General features: G+C 40.5%; 1 protein-coding gene across 1 annotated transcript in view; it reads right to left on the bottom strand.

Moving 5' to 3' along the window:
• LGR4 (leucine rich repeat containing G protein-coupled receptor 4) overlaps positions 1 to 19619 on the bottom strand; it is a 95949-nt gene extending 76330 nt beyond the window's left edge. The window contains exon 1 of the mRNA XM_054585978.1: positions 18941 to 19619. Within this exon, the coding sequence (XP_054441953.1) occupies positions 18941 to 19125 (185 nt within the window). The 5' untranslated portion in view covers positions 19126 to 19619. The remainder of the gene's footprint in view (positions 1 to 18940) is intronic.
• Between the last annotated feature and the right edge of the window lie 1910 nt (positions 19620 to 21529).

Below are 21529 nucleotides of genomic sequence, written 5' to 3'. Positions count from 1 at the left end.
GCCGAAACTACTTAAGCATAAAATTAAAAGATTTTGGATCATGAAAAAATGTATAGCAAAATCACGTTGTTTCCATTACTCTCTTCTCAATAACTGTACCATTAAAGATAGCAGCACTTGTTTAAACGTAGCAATTCTAGGAAGGCCTACTTTAATGAAATCATTACGAACTTAAAACCATTATTAAATTAAAATAAATCATCTAGCATTTTAGCTGTTCTTTCCTTGAAAAGAATGATATGCAAACAAAGTGCTTTTGCTACACATTTGTTCATGACCCAAACTCTTTCATCATAAAACAATAATTGGATGAGAGTCTGAATAACTCATTAAATTAGCTACAAATAATATATTTGCATTTGACATCTCCAGGTAGATTTACTGCATCACGTGCTCTCTAGAAAGTAATAACAGGCTAACAGAAATGAGCTCCTTAAATCACCCACTGGACCAGCCCCCTGAGGGCAGGCAGGCGTACTGCTTCTTTTCAGAGGAGACCACCAATGAAGGTCCTTTCTTGCTCATTCCAGGGGTATTTCAAATTGAACTAATACAACAAAAAAATGCACACCATGATAAAGTTCTGGTTGTTTTTCTTATTTTTTTTTTCCATAGACATATACAAGTGAAGGGAGGAAACTCACCTAGTTGACACTATTTCACTATCATAAGTTAACAAAGCTGTAGCAATAAATCAAACTTTTCAAGAGTCTTATATCATCATCCAAGAGAAAGTAGTATCCAGCACCTTAAAACAGTCCAGATATTTATTGGATGCCTGTCAAATAATTGATGCCTACTTAAATATAACAAATCTTTAAGACATCCCTGGGAGTTTAAAAATATTGCATTTTTTTATAACAGCAATTTTCAATAGGTGTGCTGCAAGAATATTTAAAACATGCAATACCTGACTATGTAGTCAAGGGCATTGACCTCTTTCCCCTTAGATTGTCAAATAAAAAATGACAACAGCCAACACAGCAATAGCCGTCTGGTGTGAATCAATCAAAATTATACCTATATTTTTGATCAGATTGGCAAAAAAATAATATTTTTTTGGTGTGCTGCAGAATTTTAGTAGTTAGTTTATAAGTGCCATGAGATGAAAAAGGTTGAAAATCATTGTATTATAGTGTCAGTATAATAACAAATCTATTTCAATCATTGTGTGAAGTTTTGGAAATACTTATGGGCAAAATTCTGTTGCTTGAGATGCTACTTACAGAAATCCAATAGCAAATGTGTGTACTATGCTGAACATTTTTAACTCTAAGAATACTCTAGGAACTATACTGCAGGAGGGGTTCTGTTGTTCCTGCTCTTCCAGCCAATCCTGTAACAAATGAACTGCTTTATTACCTACATCTCTTCAGCCAGTGTCCCTTCCTGTTATTTTTATGTTAGCAAAATGAGTGGTTCCCCTAAAAATGAATAATCCACTGCAAAATGTCTCGTAAGCACAAAAATTGAAAGGTGGAAGCCGGCTACATAAAGCACCTCCTTTAAAAACATTTTTACATTCGCATGATAAATGTGATATTGTGCTTTCTAACAGTGTAGCTGTACCCCGAACAATAGATTGGCATGCAAGTATTTTTTTTGTAGAATACTCAATTACCCTATGATGCCATTGTTATTCTAGACCCTCTCTGGGAGAAATGGAGCAGTTAATGTTGTTTAAGGAAATAGGAAGAGACAGAATTTTGAAGCTAGGTGAAAGAGGACCCAGGAGTAAAGCTCTAAAACTATGTTGCCAGAAAATAAAGTGATATTAGACAAACCTTCTGAATCTTATATAGAGATGTGGGCATATTATTCTACTTGAAACAAAGCCCTAGGTAGAATTGGTATTTTCAGTTCCTCCTGGGAGAAAACAGACATTTTTAATTCCACACACATCCATGTTAAAAATGGAAGAACACCCCATAATGTTGCTGTGAGATTTAAAAAAGAAAATAATGCAATGAAAAACTTTGCTCTCATCTCCATTCTTTGCTTCAGAGTCCTAGATGCAACTACAGCTTTAGGAAGAACTAAACAAAATAAACCAAGACATCTCTCTGCTCGCACTGCATAAACCTCTCAATTTTATCCAGCAAAGCACGATCCTCAATGTTGACAGTGACATGTTACGTAATTATCTCTTCTAGACAACAACGACTGACTACATGTGACCGCCTTAAAAAATACACTTCTTAAAAACACTGAAGTTACAAGAGTCTAATCTTACTTCAGAAGTCGGCATAACTTTTCACTTACAATAAGAAAATATTAAATTGAAAGAGACCAGTAGAGAACTATTTAGTACCGTGAAGTCATGAACTTTTTCTTTTCCCAACTTCAGGCAAATGCATCACACCACTGCTCTAATGAAGAACATCCACCGGTCACATCACTCAAGCACTGAGGCCTAAGTCACTATGTCAAAGGTATAAATTATGGTCCAAAGACAGCTCCAGGCACTGCTGAGCTTGGATTTGCTTACTGAGCAACCGTGTTGTTCCAAACAAACTAAATGCTTAAGAGGCTAAAGGGCAGTGGAGGCAATTATTGGAAGGAAATTTCTCACTAGGCCAGAAAGGAATAATTAAGTCTTTGCATGCTAAATCACATCACTGGGGTTAACAATGAAGTAATCAAGTGTAAATGGTAACAAAGCCCATCTATAGGACTTATGAAAGGAAATTAAGGTTGTGGGTAATGTAGACTATTGTTACTTAAATACCACAAAAATTAGTCCCTAAAACTTCATTCATTTATCCTCTCTTTATACAAATGTGTGTGCTCTTTGTGGGAGGCAAGAAATTGGTTAATCCAGCAATTAAGGCAAATATACTGAATCATCAGAAGTAAAACACCACTCAGCTACTAACTCACAGGCAGAGATCCAACACCATTCCCCATACTGCTCAGACTGTACTGAACACTTACTAATGAAATACTTCCATAATAGGAGATGCATGTGGGTTTTATTCAAAGACATGGCTAAAACCATTTAAATGATAAACCTAATGCGAACTCTGTATGTGGCATTTTCGATATTGCAAGACATAGGCTAGAATTTACACACATGCACACAGAGCTGCAGGGGAGGAAACCTGGGGAGAAAGGTGGAGAAGACCCACATAATCTCCCAACAACTGCTCAATAGCAACGAAAACTGATTATTCTCCAAGGGAGCAAAATAAGGCAGGCCTGAGAGTTCAAAGGTCTAGATTCAGACTTTGGCTCTGTAAACTCAGGTTATCATCTCACCTCAGAGACTCAGTTTCTTCATTTTACTTAAAGGGCGAAGCCAAGATTTCTCAAAACTCTAAACTGATCTGATAGATCTGTCCTTGTTAAAATAATTTAACTCACCAGAAGTTACAAAAATAGTTTAGAGAGTTCCTATGTATCCCTCACCCAGCTTTTCCCAGTGGCAACATCTTACATAACCATAATACATTAGGAAATTTATGTATTAACTAAACTACAGACCCTACTCATATCCCACTCATTTTATATGCACTCATTTTTTTTAATCACATGTATGGATTTATGCAATAACCACTACAATCATAAGGAACTACTTCATCACTACAAAAAAAGACCCTGGGCATATTACTCCACTTGAAACAAAACCCTGGGTAGAATTAACACTTCCAATTGTTTCTGGCAGAAGACTTTGAATTTCTAGCAGAAAACAGGAACTTTCAATTCCATAAACTTCCATGTAGAGAAAGAAACAGAACTCCCCACGATGTTTTTGCTGATATAAAAATATGCTGAAGAAAAACTTTGCTCTCATCTTCACTCCTTATTTTAGGGCTCTAGATGCAACTACGCCTGCAGTATAAACTAAACAAAATAAAACAAGGACATCCTTCCTCCTGTTTACTACCTTTTTACAGTCACCCTGTCCTCCCATCTCCGACTCTAGGAACCACTGACCTGTTCTCCACAATATATTTTTGTCATTGCTAGAGTATGCTAAATGGAATTATGCTGTATATAAAACCTCTTGAGACGAGCTTTTTCACTCAGCGTAATACCCTTGCGATTGACCCATGCTGTTGCCTGTATCAACAGTTTATTCTCTTATTGCTGAGTACTATTCTACTATGTTGATGTACCAGTTTCTTATGGCATATTGATTTTATTCTTTTTATGTTTTAATTAAGTTACCATTATGGGGTCAGGAGAAATTTTTTAAATCTTGTTTTGCCATTTCTTAAAATGAGTTCATATTCCAATACATACTGACTGATAATCTTAATCACTAATTACCTTAATCACTGCACTCAAGTCTTCCCTGAATACCCTTCTTATACAGTGAGCCCCCTTCATCTTGCCTTGTTTTCCTCAATAGTACTTAATATCACCTGACCTTCTATTTTTATTGTGTTTATTTTTTTATAGTCTACCAGCACACCTACCCACTCCATGCCAGGTAAGTTCATCAGGGCAGAGATGCTGTGTCATTCCATTAATACCCCTGTCCCCAGCCCTGAGAGCAGTTTCTAACACATACAGCACTTCATAAATATATATTGAACAAATTAGTTTAAGTATTGATATTATCTCAATAAGTAATTATTACTTTAAAGTTGAAAGATTATTGATTCCATGAACCATTATACAAATATGAGTAGCTCTCAAAACATAGTTTGAACTGGTCAAGTTATTTGCACGAAATCTTTTTATTCACCTCTACAAGTTAACTACTTCCTACAATTTCAATAAAGTATAGGCACACAAAAGACTGTTCAAAAGACAAAGAAGAAGAACCAGAATTGTTACCATCTCACAAGTAACAAAAGTCAAAAGTCTTATTAAGTGTTAAAGGGTTTACACAGTCAAAGACAAGACCATATATTCAGACAATGAGCTTCCTTCTGCTTTGTTTCATTTTTAACCTACTCTGGAGAGCTACCATTGGTTATGGAAACCAGTTACAGTTACAACTAAATGTAACCTGAGTTTACAGAGCCAAACAGTTACAACCAAATGTAACTAGTTTTGTTCCCTATTGAATGGAAAATTTCACTAGCTCTTAAAAGAAGGAGACTGAAGAGGTAGGGAAGGTCTGAAAGATATTAGCAAGACTTTGGTGTTATGATTTATGCAATTTAAAGGTTTAGCAAATCATGAAAAGATATCAGGTCTATAAACATGTAAATGTAAATACATGTCCTTTGGGAAAATGGACTTTTTGTTTCCTCCATGGAAAGACCTAGCCTTTCTGATGCGTGATCCATAACACACACAATTGTTTTAAGACCACTGCACCAGATGACCTGTAAGATTTAGAAGAGTCCAAATCTACATTCTCAGCAGTTGAAAACGTTTCAAGCAAAAGACAAAATAGATAGACCCTTTCCAAAACTAATTCCTCACCTACAAAATGAGCAGTTCATGATATTGATGACACGCAAGAAAGATGAATAGCTGCACCTAGAAGCAGCACCAAAGGACGCTGTCATAAAACCCACTCAACCAAATAACCCTGGTCCGAAAAACCAAGATTCGACACACCATCTACACACTTCATTTATTACCCGTGTGCCCTCACCACCTATGGTCTCTCCATCGCTAAATGGAGAAAATAAAATAACAGCACGTGCTGTAGAGAGAGAGTGCGTGTAAAGCACTTCTCCTAGAGCCTGGTACTCAGTAACACTCATAATTAGCATCTGAGTTAATGACAAAATGATGCTGCTGGTTTATCTGAATGGCAAAACAGACCATAAAGAAGCTCTTCATAGCAAAGAATGCAATGTGAGTGGAATGAAGAAGCAAAACACTTCCAGAAGATAACTTTTAAGTCACCAAGTAAATGACTATCCGGGATGGGGCTGGCTGTCACCAGTACATTCAAAATCACAACTGTGGCCACAGATTCAATCAATCATGAACCGACCTGCTGCTAAAGGAAGGAACTCACAGATCCAAGCAGGAACCCATCTAGTCTGTAAAATATTAACAGTTTAATAAACATCAGCTCACACAATCAACACAGTGTTCGAATCAACTAAAGAGTACCAACTAAATTAATACCAAGTTGACCAAATGAAATGCCTTGGGGAGGAAAAAAGGCTCATGGGTGATTCACTTTTATGCTGACTTCCCTATAAAAACATCTTCAACAGGAGAGGCAGGAAATTCCAGTGAGTGAAAGGGAGCAGCTATGTGGAAACCATCATACTTCGCTTTTTAATTCACTTCAGGGTTTCAGTTTAAAGAAGCACATTCAGAAATCTTCCTAAGTAACAGGAAAGTGAGTATGCTAACAGATCTGATCCTCACACACCATCTACGTGAATTCCACGAAAGAGAAAAAAAGCAAGCCAAGATGCACACGACTGATATTTTCCTTGTGCAGAAAAACACTATTAACGTAGGAAATGATAGGAAAGCTTTTAAACGGGGACGTATAAAAAGCAAAGCGTCTAAGTGAGAGGTACTTTAAAACTCTGCTATGAATAGAAGATCATTTTACACAGTGAATAGATTTTTACATATAGGTTACTACCCAATCAAATCAATCTCTCACTGTTGTGTACATATGTGTGCGTGCTTCTTCAGGATGTTTTATTTTCAGTTCCGTTTTTCCCCCTGTAATAACCTGTAGCTTCTCACCATGTCGTTTCTCATTTTACCTTTTCCTCTTTTGATAAACTCTGACAACTATCCAAGCAAATTACAAACAAACTTAGCGCGTGAGTTTTACAGACCGACAACCACCCACTCACTGTGGGACCACTGAGCAAGTTACCTAAGCCTTTTGAAGTTCAGTTTGCTCACCTATAAAATGAGAACCATTTCAGGCACCCAGACTGGTTCCTGCTGGAAATTAGTGTTAAAACAGCTAACATACCTAACACATAAGTAGGCCTAGCAATTCTTCACCAAATTTCCATTTTTTTGAATCAGGCTTTTCAAACATGGTTACACTAATAATTCAAAGTTTTTTCATTGCAAGCAAAATGCTCCACATCTGCATAACTCATTGGAGACACCATAGTAACTGCCAAGGTATCAAAAAGCGGGCTAAAAATTCTACTTTTTTAAAAAGTACAGACATTTAAACAAAATCAGTTTTCACAGCTTTTACTAATACTACATATGTACCATGCTAACAGTATATTGAGGCTCTAATTAGTGATCAAACCTCATTATCTCTAAGACATTAAAATCTAAATCAATACTTCCTTATTAACATATACTTAGCATGTGACCCAGGATCTCACTCCTAGGTATTTACGCAAGTAAAATGAAAACCTACATTCATACGAGAACCTCTATGTGAAGATTTGTATTGGCTTTATTTGTAAATACCAAACACTGGAAACAAGGCAAATGTCTCTGGACTGGGGAATGGACAAATTGTGGCACATTCGAATAATGAAATTCCCCTCAGCAATAAAAGTGAATATTCTGTAGCAACATATGCAACATCATGGTAGAATCGTCAATATGTAAGTAACAAAACCAGGCACAGTACTACATTCTGTTTTGCTCCACATATAGGGCATTCTGGTGAATGCAAAACAACATAAAATGAGAGACCCCAAGGCAAAAAATAATCATCAGTTGCTAGGGGTGGTAGAAAGGGTTGAATACAAAGGACACAAGGAGCGATGGAAATATTCTAGAATCAGAAGTGTCGAACCAGCGGCCCGCAGGCCATATGCAGCCCAGGATGGCTATGAATGCGGCCCAACACAAAATCATAAACTGACTTAAAACATAATGAGATTTTTTTGTTTTCATTAGTGTTTGTGTATTTAATGTGTGGCCCAAGACAACGTTTCTCCTTCCAGTGTGGCCCAGGGGTGCCGAAGTGTTGGATATCCCTGTTTGACAGTGGTGGTGATTATATTACTGCATACATTTCAAAAGTGACAGAACTAAAGGCTAAGACTGAGAGGTTTGGGCGAGTGTTCCTTAAAACGTCATAGTTATGAGGGTCAGTTAAGTAGTCAGTTAAAGAGGGAAGATGGAACATTTAAGATTCAACTAATCAATTTAGGATAAAAGTATGAGAGTACAAAAAATGCGGGGCACCTTAAATAGACTCATTTGTGAAAAAAACATAAAACCTAAACTTTTACCAATGTAACTTTCCAAGAGCCAACAAATTTGAAGAAAATCTATTATTATCAAGTACTGCAAAAGGAATTATTCTTCTGAAAAACTGGGAAAGGCAGTCATTTCTAGTGGCACGTTGTTTTGCAGCTAATGTGCAGTAATATACCAAGAACCATCAAAAATACTTCCCAGATGAGATGCATATATACATTAAAATATTTGGCTATATCTGGTATAAAACTGGAGCTTACTTCCTTTTAGATAAATCATCAACTCCTGTCAAAACCAGCCCATACAACTAGGAAACAATGAAACTAGAAATTCAGGCTGGGGTATAACTTGAGGGTTAGAAAGGACCCTGATGAAACGTATGTCATTCTGCCCAAGTCATGAATCTTTGCCTCCTCTGGTGTCAGCAGGGTTTGGTTTGGTTTTCGTCGCCTTCCGGAATATCACCTCAGCCAGGATGGGGCCAGGAGCAAATTCTTTTAACACAGAAGACCTGAAAATGACAGCAACTGACGGACCCCTCTCTTGCACATTCTTGGTCCTCTCAGCGTCACACCTGCTCACGAGCCTCCACACGGTGGATTCAGATGCCACAAGGCCAATTACTGCTCGCCGAGCTGGAACCAAGGCCCCGCTTAGAAGGCTGGTTCTGGGCAACAAAAACCTTTACAGGTCAACGCAGCAGCAGTGCTCGGCTCGCGTGAGAACAATCTGCTGATCTCCTTCTGTGAGCTGGGAAGATACACGTAAACGCAGGTCGTCCTCGAGCCATGTTCTACGCTCTTCGTTCCCAACCTGTGCACCCATCAAACACACACCACATAGCCAACCTTTTGGAGAATATTTTGGAGAATAGTATCCAAATGTCCTGAACACATACACACATATGCACAGGCGCGCACGCACACACACACACACACACACACACTCCCTTTGGTGAAATAAATAATTAAGTAGAAACCCCACCAGGGAAGCAGGTCACACAAACTTAATTCAATCTGGTATTAGAAACTTATTTATCAGGAACACAGATTCCCTCTCCACAGAATGTAATGGAGCTTTGGAAAGTACAGTTTGATTGCTAACAGCAGAGCCTGTGGTTAGCGCGCAAACTTGCCAACCTACCATGAAGTATGAAGCCTTCTGCTGCATGCCCTCCCAGCCTCAGTCTGTTTGCAGAGGACAGGAATGAAATATTCCATATGTTTTCTTTGTCGGTGACATGGCTATTGAAAGCAAGGCCACGGCAGTCTCCCTGCTGAGGGACTGGGTCAAGCTATTCATGTGTAACCAGGCAGATGTCAAGATGGTAATGGGAAAAACATCTCAAACTTTTTTTTTTTTTTTTTTTTAAGAAAAAGGCCGAGGATAGAAAATGCACAACTGTATTTGAAACACTTGGCCAATCTAAATAGGTTCAGGGCACTGTTGCATACATTAGCTGCTGCTCTGGCTTTATAATTCACTTTCCAATCAGGTCTGAATCAAAACCCAGAAGGGTTTTTAAAGTTTCAGAGAAAGATTTAACTGTGCTTAACATGAATGCCATATAACTTTTTAGAAATACAAAAGATTTTAAAGAAAGGATTTCAGTTCTAAAATTACTTTTAAGATAATAAGCTTTTCTTGATCCACAAAGCACAAGCATTAGTTTCAAGTGTGAAAAAAAAAAAGAATACGTAGTTATCCAATAATCAGTAAAATATCATTTTCAAAGTACTTTTTTTAGAAAGTTCTCTCTCATCTGTACATTTCTAGTAACAAAGTGATGTGAAGAAATAAGAACACAGCTAACCTGTGGGTCCTGAGTAACTCTTAGCCATCCTCACCATGGAAAGGGGCCTGAGCACCCATAGGGAGCACTCATTGGCATGAGGGTTCCCTAAGAATTAGTGTGTTTAATGAAAATCCTCAGTGTTCCAAAGCCTGCAACCAGAAAATTAGTATCTAAAGATCACACTAACACTGTCTGTCGTCCTTTGCCCTTTTGCTGTGAAAAGACACACTGTTTTCCCTATAGGGACAGCACCTGGCTCCTTGACCAGCCACCTCGGGAAAGCAGTGCCAAGTCACAGAGAAAAAAATACAATGTCCCCTGAGCTCCCTCCTCCAGAGAAACCCCACCTCTCCACCATCCAGCTTTCTGGTCAGAAAGGGGGTCACATCACCTATGAGAAGGTTTCTTGATGGAAACCTATGTCCTACCTACTCTTTCTCCCCCGGGAACTTCATGGTTTTCTAAATGAAAAATCTGCCAGAGGAGCAGCCTCTTTCTCATTAACAGAGTGGCTCACCTGATTCATTTACAGCAGGATTGGAACCTGACATACATTCAATAAACCACAGAAATAGGATTTAGAATTTTAAGTCACAAGATGATAACACACATAGACAACTGCTTAGTCACTCCCAAAAGAAAAAAATGGGGTGCTTGCTGTCACTCCAAGAGATCATGCTTTAGCGCTTCCTACAGGTGACCCTTGAAGATAAAGTCGAGCTGTCTTTTTGCCAATGGGAAAGCCAGTGCCTAGGTGGTTAAGGAAAGTGCCCAGGCTCACAGGTTTAGGGACTGGGGAGCCTTGTGTCACACTCTCAAAAACAAAACCATTTCTGAAGGCCTGGTCACAAAAATATGCCTATAAAAAGAAAACTGGAGAGTAGACAGTGACATAAATAGCTGGATTACATGACCATGGACTCAAACTGACCTTGGAGAGAACAGAAGGCCAACAAGAAAATTTTTCTTTGTTACAAAGATAAAAAAAATTATGATTTTAAAAACCTAATCAAAATGAGATGAACTAATAGCAGCAGCCCAGCAGGGATGAAAACTGGTATTAAGTAAGATAAACTACTAAATATCAGTTAGTAAACCCATAAGGTGTAATTTTTAAAGCAGGATACTAAAATATTTGAGGTATGTTAAATTTATTTAATATTCCCTTAAATCTGATCAAGTTATATGAGAATTCTGTATATACTTCAATTAATGTGAGATATAGAGCACTTGAAGGAGAGGACCAAGGGATAATGACCACATTCAGAAAATGCAAAGATCAGGCTCTGGCGAAGCAGCTCAGTTGGTTAGAGCATTGTCCTGATAGACCAAGGTTGTGGGTTCGAACCCCACTCAGGGCATATACAAGAATCAACCAATGAATGTATCAATAAGTGGAACAACAAATCTATGTTTTCCCCCCTCCCACCCCTCACATACATATCCTTCTTCTAAAATCAATTTTTTTAAAAAAAGAAAGAAAATGCAAAACCCAGATTAATTTAGGGCTTTAAACAGAAGCACATGTGAAGGGTCCTCAAGAACATTAAGAAACCTAAAGGTTAGTCAACATTATTTGTTTTCTCTCCCACCACTCCAGAAAAAGAGTTGAAAGACCTTAGAGTACTGACTTTCTAAGGTTTAAGTTATTCAAGACATAGCGCTCTCCTTCTCTGGGGAATTCTTCTGCAAGAAAGTAGCCCTCTGAGACGGGATCACACACAGGGGAAGGGTGACAAATCTAGAACAGAGCAGCAACCACCGACCTCCTCTCTCCTGAGAAAATCCAGGCCACCAAGCCTTCACACATTACCCATACATTTTTTCTGAGGGTCTCTAAGCATGAAGCTTATCCCTTAGGAAAACGGAAAAACCAGGAAGTTAATGAACACCCCAGGCCAATGAGTTTGAGAAAAGGCTGCTGATTTGGAAGTGTACCTCCTGCCCTGTACCTTCAAAACAAGAAACGTGAAGAGAGTGAGAATGAATAACACCCATCGACCTTCCTAGGAAAACAGCTCTAATCAAGCTGTTCAGGGGAGTGTCGTGTCAGTGTCACCACTTGGACTGAGTTACTCTGAGGTCTACACTGAGAGCTGCAGTGAGAATTTCACAGCCTGAGGGGAATGGAAGTGAGACCGAAGGCGATTCCAGGCACATCCCCCGGCCAGGCCTCATACAGCTCCAAGGTAAAGGCGCCATCTCCCTGCCAGGATATGTCACTCTTCTCAGGAGGGAAAATTCCCTCAAATAAAACTTTTAAAATATACTGGAATGGGGAAAATCTATCTAATTTTTCTGGAGAGCAGGTTCTAAAATCTGATTTAAATATTAAAAATATTTTGTTGTCAGAGTGCCACTGAGATTGGTCAACTTGGTATTTAAAAGTCTGTTTTTAAAAAATGGCTACATTCTTCTAGTGTAAAAATAGAGAAGAAAAACACCAGCTAAAGGGGTTTACATTTAACCTTTACTTATATTGGCTCAGAATACTTAAATACAAATTAAATATAAAGGCTAAAGGGTCATTAAATATCTTGAGATATATTAGACATGCTTCCTCCACACATGTCTCTTGCACAGACAACAGGCCAGCCTGGGATCTAAACGTATACCCATTCTTGGCCCAGCTGCCTCCCAAAATATCTACGGTTTGCAGTTCCTTACAAGGATATTCTTATATTCCAAAGGGCCAACATGTTGCCACAGAGAATTGGTCCAATGCTTCCCCCATAAGACCGTTTAGTACAGAAAAGCTAGGAGAACCATAAAAATATATATTTTAAAAAATATATTCATTTCCTGGACTATGAGAAAGGCATTCCTGAACTTTAACCACTTGCATCTAAAATAAGAAATGCATAATGCCAAATTGTGCTCGTGCGTTTGACAATTTAAATACATAGTGGTAGCAAAACACGCTTCAGAGACTAAAAACAACCACCTCAAACATTCAGTTTTAATTGCTTGTGCATGACACAGAATACTTCAGAATGCTTTAAGAATCTTGCTAAAAATAGTCTCAGACATATACATAGTTTAATAACAAATATTTGTCTGTGGGTGGGTGAATCAAAGTGTATACTACTACATAATTCAATCTTGCCATTTAAAGGGGGTACCTGAGTACTAACTTGCAAATGTCTTTAGAAAATTGTAAAGTTATTAAATGTATATGAACTATAAAGTCATGATCTGTCTCCTAAGATTGATTTCTAAACTCAGTTTGGACTCACCCAATTTCAGACAATAGAGCTGATACTTCGCCTACAGTTTGACCATCAAGCACTTAAACACACACACACACACACACACACACACACGTCAGAAAAGGCAGACAAATTAGCCATTGTATAACAGGACTGATTTGCTAATGCCCTAGATTTTTCTTCTTCACTGACAGAATTTAAAAATAGAGCATTTTATTATTCTCAATGAAGCTTTTAAAAAAACTACAATTCACTGAACACAGCTGGGGGGGAAAGGGAAAAAGTTATCCATGTTCTTTTAGGTATAGGAAAACAAGCTTTAGCATTGCCAAAAACATGAAGGCTGAGGGAGGTAGTTAAAGAGCAAGCTGTATAATGTATTTCTTTTTCTTTCTTTCTTTCTTTTTTTTTTGCCATGTATAATGTGCACTTTTCTTTCTTCTAAAGCCAAAACCTTGAGATCTATTTTAAAAATTAAAAAAGATAAGTTGTCTTATTAAAAACACTCTAAGTTATATTAGTTATTTTTCAGAGTGAAGGGCATACTTGGCAGGGTTTAACTTTTAATCCAGGCCTACCTATACCAACAAATATTATGCTTTATATAAATTTATATATATTTTTTAGAGACAAAGTGCGAGACAGTCTTACAAAAATTTCAATGTCACTGAAGGATTCTTAACACTTTGCTTAATATTCTACACAGATTTAGAGAAATTCAAAGCAGTGAGAAACATCAGCCATCATCTACTCCAATATCCATTATTTATTGCTAAGAAAATGAAAATACAAGGATAGGTACAACCAAAGAGACCAGAAACCGAAATCCAGACTTGCAGGCTGTCAGTACTTTCAACTATTATAAAGATGACTAAAATAAGAATTTGAGAGATAGACTAACAGAGGCCAAGAAAATGCCTAAACTTGCCTGGATCCACCTACTAGGAGGGAACTTTGATCTTCCCTAAGAGATTAAGTTGTCAATGTTACCTTACAACTCTAACGCTGAGAGCCAAGTGCCTGGACAATAAATGCTTGTGATACCATAACTGTCATCAGCATTTAGTTTGACTGAAAATCATAAAATATTAGTGATGATCACAAGCCTTAAGGAGCTCAGGATGAGAGAATTACTGGTTCACATCCTAGGAACTGGCCAGACCACACCCAGCACATTGTTGCCTTGTGAGGCAGTGAGTTCCCCATTCAACAGAAATATTTCTCCAGGAGAGTTGGACAACTGGAGGTTTCCTTGGTAGGTGAGAGGCCATGACTTAAGCGCCTATACTTCACTTAACACAACAGAGATGATCCTAGAAATGTATTTTAATAATAAAATTAAATAGAAATAGGACTCTTGGCAAAAAGAGCTGTTTACTTTGTTTTAAGGTGAAGAAACAAAGGTCCTGAAGGGTTAGGTATGTGACATTCTCCAGGTCACTCCTGTGATGGAGTGAGAGACCTGGAAACTAGCTCTCCCTGTGCCCAGCAGAACGCTCTTTCCTCTCTTGGGGTTAAAGAGAACCCAGTAGTTCACTCATTTGTAAAGGATCTATACTTTGAAGATGTTCATATTATTCATTTACCAGCCTTGTTTAGAACCAAGTTAACTTCTATATAGTACTAATATATCTCTAGAAAGACACACCACACAAACTAAGCAAAGACTGACATTTTTTACAGCTGGTAAAACAGAAATCAAGAAAAATCAAAACTCTACCATCAAAAAAGGTATAAACATTGCGTCACTGATTACCAGCCTGCCAGGGAATACACCAGACATTGGAGAAAACACTAGAAAATACTTTTTTTTGTTTTGTTTTTATTGATTTTATTATTAAGAAAATATTGTAAACGATACTATTAAAAGAAGAGGTGTTTGGTGTAGCATTAAAAAAAAAACACCTCAGGGAAGAATCTCAGATGATGCTTCCAAAAGAAGAAGAAAAAGCAAGAGATTATTTTTAAAAATACTTCAAAGTCCATCAGGTAACCATCAATTTTATATAGAAAGCTCGATAACCTGCCCATGAACAGGATACACACACTATGAAGGTTAAAGAGATTATGACTAATTATATGGAAGTGAGGACATTGAGTAACTTTTTGTACATTATCCAAATTACTGAAACAGAGTGATTTTATTTTCCAAGTGTTAAGCCATACCCACAGGAAACAAGCAGGGCTATTCTACCCTAGAAAAGCGCCTTAGCTAGTCATGCATTCTGCAACAAGTCTCCATGGCAAATTTCCTAACACACTCTTCTAAACACAAAGAACTCCTCCGCCAAGTGAGTGGTAATAAATGGGCTTCTGAGATTTCAACTAGAATGATATATCCTGCTCCTCCTGGGATCTTTTCATGGGAGGATCAGAACATTATCCTCACCTTGCCATCTTAAATGTGTAAGAATTATAAAATCACAGAACTTCTAGAAGCTATAAGCAGCCTTAGATATAATCTAGTGAATCCAATTACTTCATTTTTCAGATGAGGAAATTGTCACATATACACAAAGTAGAATGACTTGCCCAAGGCCACACAATTACTTAGTGGGATGGTCCAGACAATGATCAAGGGCTCAGATCCACCACTGTCTCCATGAAGCCACAGAAACAGCCTTTAAAATCTTAAAACTGTGACCAGACATGATCTAGGCCATGGACACTTGTGCTCCAGGCCTACAGTTCTCAAACTTTGTGGCAATAACACAGGTCCCAAAGGACAACCACGCATAATCTCCTCCCTACCACTCTTCTGGCTTCATCTCTTTCTCACCCAATCCAGAACCTTGGAATGTAGGTGATTAAGAGTGACCTTATTTCCATAATACAGGAGTAACTTTCATCCTTTTGACAAAATAAACTTTGAAATTTTAATACTAGTGAGAGTACTTCCTTCAAAACACCTTAGGGTGAATTGTGACAAGCCAGTGCGTTGTGACACAGGGTTGAGAAATGCCGTTGCAAAATATAAATAATCAGTACAGGTGCAGCAAACGGTGTGAACACAGGAATCCCATCAACAACACTGAGGATTACTACTGACTCTGCCCCCAGCCTCAGATAAAGCAGCTTTCAGCAGGAAACACACACTGTTAGACTGAACAAGTTTAAACGAGCCTAAAGGAGAAGAAAGTATCCTCTCTCTGGGGCTTTCTCAGATCTGGACAAAGACGAAGGGGTGAGAATGCTGAATTTGGCAATCGTGTGTGGGAATGGCGTTTGAATTCCAGTTCCCAGTTCTGCCCCTTGGTGTGGCCTTGAGTCCTTATCTATCCACTGCAACATTTTTAAATGCCTCCCATTGACCTGGCTCTGTGGACTCCAAGTGGGGGTGAAATGAAACCCCTGCTCTCTGTCAGTTCTGGGGTCTTCCATCCCTGAGATAGGTGAAGGTGCAACACTATTGAGGAATGAGAAGAAAATAAAAGAACTTTGATTAATTACAGTTTCATCTCTTTAACTTCCATTTTTTGTGTTTGTAATTTTATGTATAACAAAATTGGTCCTGATGCACATGCTCCAGAGATTAGAATCTGTGAACTGAAGTTTGGGAACCATGGATCTGGTCCCTTAGTGTATAACTGAAACTCAGTAAAGCTGTGAGGGGAAAGCATATTTGGAAAGAGACCTCAGATGAACTCACGTGCCCTGTAAGATGCAGTGGAATAAGACCCATGGTACCTGCCCCTCCTCAACTTGGCTTTTGAGAATCACTAGACTAGCTGGTTTCCCAAAATACAAACATACTGTCTTTGAAACACCCTTTAGATGGGGTGGTCATATACTATATGCCTTTGAGGGTGAAATGAAGAGTATTAGGGTAAAATAAGGAGTTATCAGGATGTACCACCATTCGATCTATAGGTCAAAATGGAAGAATACAACATGCTTATTCACCACTTGCAGTTCAGAAAGAGCTACAATGATGCTAGTTTAGGCAATTTAACCTGGACTGGTGCCGATTATTTTTCCGTTTCTCAAGCCATGAACAACACATTTTCTAATGCTCAAGGTTGAGACTATAGCAGTTTACCACTTTCAGTGAATTCTAAGGGAACATGCCTGATGCTCTACAGAGAGGAGTGTACTCTCATAAAAAATGTGATATTTCTTTGTGGTTTTAGGTACTAATGTAAAATAGCCCTTTTTCTTATAGGGCAAGCCTACTCATTAAACTCGAGGAATCTGCTAAACAAGGTCTTTACAATGGTCAAAACAGTAAAATTATGCTTTTCTATTATAGAGAGGCTTGGCAGAGGTTTCAGGTAAAAGGTAGCTGCCCTGAGTGAATTCCCTAAAAGTTTCAAGAAGACCTGGGGGACGGGGGCGGGGGAGAGCCCCATCCTCTCTACTCAGGTCTCCTTTCCCTCACTTCTCACTCCCACTCCAACTTTCCCACTCAATGTGCTTTTGTGGGCAAACTGTTCTTCACTACAAAGTTAACTTTTTTCAGTGTAACGTTAAATTTCACCATACTGAAGGAAAATGTCTTCAAATACATAGCTAACAACTGAGGCTGGGAAGAAAAAAAAGAGGGGGGGGGGGGCGCTGCAGGCCAAAGAACCAGACAGGTTCCAAGGCAATAACCCATTAACCCGAGGGCAAGCAGAACACCTCCCACTACCCACCTGGAAACATAGCAATGCTCTGGCCTGCAGAGCAAAGATTTCTTCAACAGGTCTGTTATTCCTTTAAAACTGTCTAGAGGTCCCTTTCAGTAGCTATAAGGTAAAAGGAAATTCCCTTTATTCGAGGGCCTCTTCGAATCCCTTTCTCTCTCAAACAGTTCTTTCACTGCTCTAGATTTAATCACTCAGCTGGCCCGCAACACAAGAATAAGAGCATACAGCAAGCCCTTCATTCAATTACCCCCCTTCTTTCTCTATTGGTGGCATTTGCCAATGCCACCTTGGAGACAGATTTCAGATACCTCGTCTTTCCTGAAGGAAGTGTCTAAAGCTCTCTGGTCCCCGTTTGAGGAGGGAGATTTTCAGTCAGATCCATTTGAGCGTTTTCCCACCGCAGGCAGCCCCAAACAGTTCTGCTGGTCACGCTACAGCAGAAAACTGCTGCCTGCCTACCTTTCCAATTGGGCAGAACATATGCCCTAAAACGTTTTCTTCCAATATCCTGTCCTCCAGGTTAGAATTCCTTCTTCAAAACGTCTTGTTGAGTAAGAAGAGTATTTTCACCCAGAGAAACCTGCAATTTTCCCCTCCTTCTCCCTTATTTTGGCCTGGCGTCCCTGCCCACTCCAGAGCCCTGGCGTTTGTTGGTGAGGCCAGAATGGAAATGGATCGAGGTGCCAGGTCGCTCTACCTGGGTAGGGCCAAACTGGAAGGAGGTTCGCCCTGAGGTACAGGTGTTCTCTTCTCCCCACACGCTGGAACTCAGGCTCCAGGTGCTTCCCCAAGAAACGGGCCTGCGTCTGCAGACTTAGGCCAAGTTCTAGGCGCCCTCACCCCGCCGATTGCAAACCTCTTGCCAGCTGAGCAGGGGCCCACGTGAAATGGGAAGGTCGCGCAAAAAGGGTGCCAGGGGGAAGCGTTTCCAGGTTCCTCCCTCCTCCTTGGCCCCAGATCCCCAGATGCACTTGCGGGGAGGGGGGCGGGAAGGTGACTGTGCCCGAAAAGTCTGAAAAAGGAACTACCCCCGGCTCGGACACAAACTGGCTATGTCTGGAAAGCCCGCGGCGCCGGAGTTGGTGCCAAGCACCCACACACACAGGTGACCGGCGCCCCCCTCCTCGAAGCCTGGGGGTGGGGTGGGATTGCTCACAGGCTCCGCCCCCCCACCCCTTAATCCCCCTTCATCGGATCCCCCTTCCCCCAGCGCCCCGTCCGCCCGCGCCTCCCGCACTCACAGCGCTAGGGTGAAGGCGCTGAGCCCCTCGGGCACAGCCGTCAGCCCCTTCCCGGAGCAGTCCACCCGACGGTCGCCGTCGCAGCTGCAGGGCGCCGCGCAGAGAGGCGGCGCCGCGCCGCTGGGCTCGGTGGAGCCGCGCAGCCCCAGGGCGAGGAAGCACAGCAGCCCCAGCGGGCCTGGCATTGCTGCGGCAGCCTCCTGAACCGGCCTCTCCCGCGGCGCCGCTCTCTCCGCGCGCCTCCGCTGCCCTCCGACGCCCCCCGCCGCCCCCGGGCGGCCGGCCTGCGGGTTGGAGCCGCGGCTCTCCTGTCTCGGCGGTCGCGGGGTCTCGGCCCCTTCAACAGTCCGCGGCAACAGCGCAGGGACGCGGCGCTCCGGAGTTTCGCCCTTCCCGCTGCTCCATGGAAGCGCAGAGGCAGCCCTGCTCCTCGGGTGGCTCAGGCCAGCCGGCCGGGCCGGGCGCAGCTGCGGAGACCGCGCTTTGCCATCGCACGCGCCTCCCAGTCCCCGGCCTTTCGCCGCAGCCGCTTTTCAAGGTTGCGGAGCGCAGCCTTCAGCCATGCCGGTCCCTCGTCCCAGCCCCCGCCCGGCTCTCGCACAAACACCCGGGATCTTTCTCGCTCGCTCGCCGCCGCGGCTCAATCTCCTCCCGTCCTTTTCCCTTCTAGGGTTGCACGCTCGGGTTCCCAAGCCCCCAGCCGCTGGGGTATGCAAATCACTTAGGTACATGCAAAACTAATCCTTCTCCCGGAGCGCCATTGGCCCGGGGAGGTCTCGAGCTCATTACTATGCAAGAAATGTAGCCGCCATTGGTCAAGAGCTGGATCAGAGGGGCGTGTTTATCGCGTATGAGTGACACGGTTGTGGTGGTGGTGGTTCAAGGCAAAATCCCTGACTTGGCTCTATTTGTGTGGCAGGTTGAGGATTGAAGGTGGAAGGATCTAACATTGAGTCTGGTTTTTCCCTCCCCCCACCCGTTTTCTTCCTTCTGCAGAAATTGGATCTCCTAAATTGGATGACCTGAAAAATAGAACTTGCCTCCAGCATTCAGTTAAGTTTCAAATGACTCTTCACTGTTGAACGGGCGAGGACTTTAGGAGCTATGCAAACAGGTAAAAAAAAAAAAAAAAAAGATTTTGAAGGGGAGAGAAAGTCTCCTTTAATCTGACATAAATATTTGGGTTTTAGCTATATAGCAAATTAAAAGTGTACCTCCACAAACCTCTCACTTCACCTGAGATCTCTATACCTATCTTGGTATGTATTTGGTAGATAAACCTTAGCAATTAACCATCAACAATACAGAATTTTGGTGACCGAAATTCAAACTGCTTTCTCATATATTTTAAAATCCTAAAATATGGGTATTTATTTTGTAAGTAGCAAAGCAGTTGATATTTCTGAATACTGGACAGTTTCTCCAGACAGCAAAAGGTTTGAGCACTGACTACCATGCAGAAGCCAGCAGCAACTTTGATGTTAATTATCAGCATTCCTTCCCCTTCTGGACTTGTGTGACTTAATAGACCCCACATAATCATTATTTGTACCAAATACTGCTTCATGGGTACCTCCTTTCTTGCTTTTTACTATGCCTTTGGGTTGTTTTACTCTATATTAAAGACATTTTTCATGAATAATTTAAGGCAGACAAGGTTAAAAGTGTTACTGTCATAAAGTTGACTACTCATGTCATGTAAGTCAAAAAATGAAGGTAAGTTCATGCAGACCTACACTGAAACATTTTCATTTTTGCATTCAGGCATTTGTCTTTGAAAACAATGCCTTGGTTGGGCACATGGCTAACATACAATAAGTTTACTTACATGCTAGAAAGTCAATGTATACAGATATCCCTTCACTTTAAGCTTTAGAGATTACCTATTTCTTCTAATTGTAGGTGTGAAAGAGAAAGATAGATGGACAACTCTCTGGCTTTATAGATAAGCAATCTGAAATGTTCAGATACTGTGCTCAGCCAAAGATCAGCACAGCAAAATCCCCAGGCTTCTGGCTTCTTCTCTGGTCCCCTTGGAGCCTCCCTTATGTTGGCTTCCATTGTCTAAATCATTTCCATTATTTTCTAGAAACTCTTGTAAGTAGGTGAAGTGAGAAAAAATGGTAAATTTGGGTTCTTTAATTTTCTGCTGTTTTTAAGTAACAATTTTAGGCTATACTGATTGATTTTATTTTGCCAATTAACTCATTTCCTTTAAAGTAGTGTTTTCAAACTTTAATAAGCGGAAGAATTACCTGCAAAGCTTGGTTAAAAGTGCAAAGTGATTTAGGCCCTGGTCAGATAGCTCAGTTGGTTAGAGCATTGTCCCAATCCACCAAGGTTACAGGTTTGATCCCCAGTCAGGGCACATACAAGAATCAACTAATGAATGCATAAATAAATGGAAAAACAAAATCGATGCCTCTCTCTCCCTCTCCCTCTCTCCCTCCCTAAAAATCAATAAATTAAAAAAAGGAAAGTGATTTAATAGAGCTGGAGTGTACATCAGTATTTTGATGTACATCACATGGAAGTGATACAGATGGTCCATGAACCACACTTGGGGAAATTTATTCTTTACTTTCATGG

Source organism: Pteronotus mesoamericanus, unplaced genomic scaffold (assembly GCF_021234165.1).
Source record: "Pteronotus mesoamericanus isolate MK-2021 breed Mesoamerican mustached bat unplaced genomic scaffold, CSHL_Meso_final contig_90, whole genome shotgun sequence".
NCBI lineage: Eukaryota > Metazoa > Chordata > Mammalia > Chiroptera > Mormoopidae > Pteronotus > Pteronotus mesoamericanus.
This window is presented reverse-complemented; position numbering and strand designations above follow the sequence as displayed.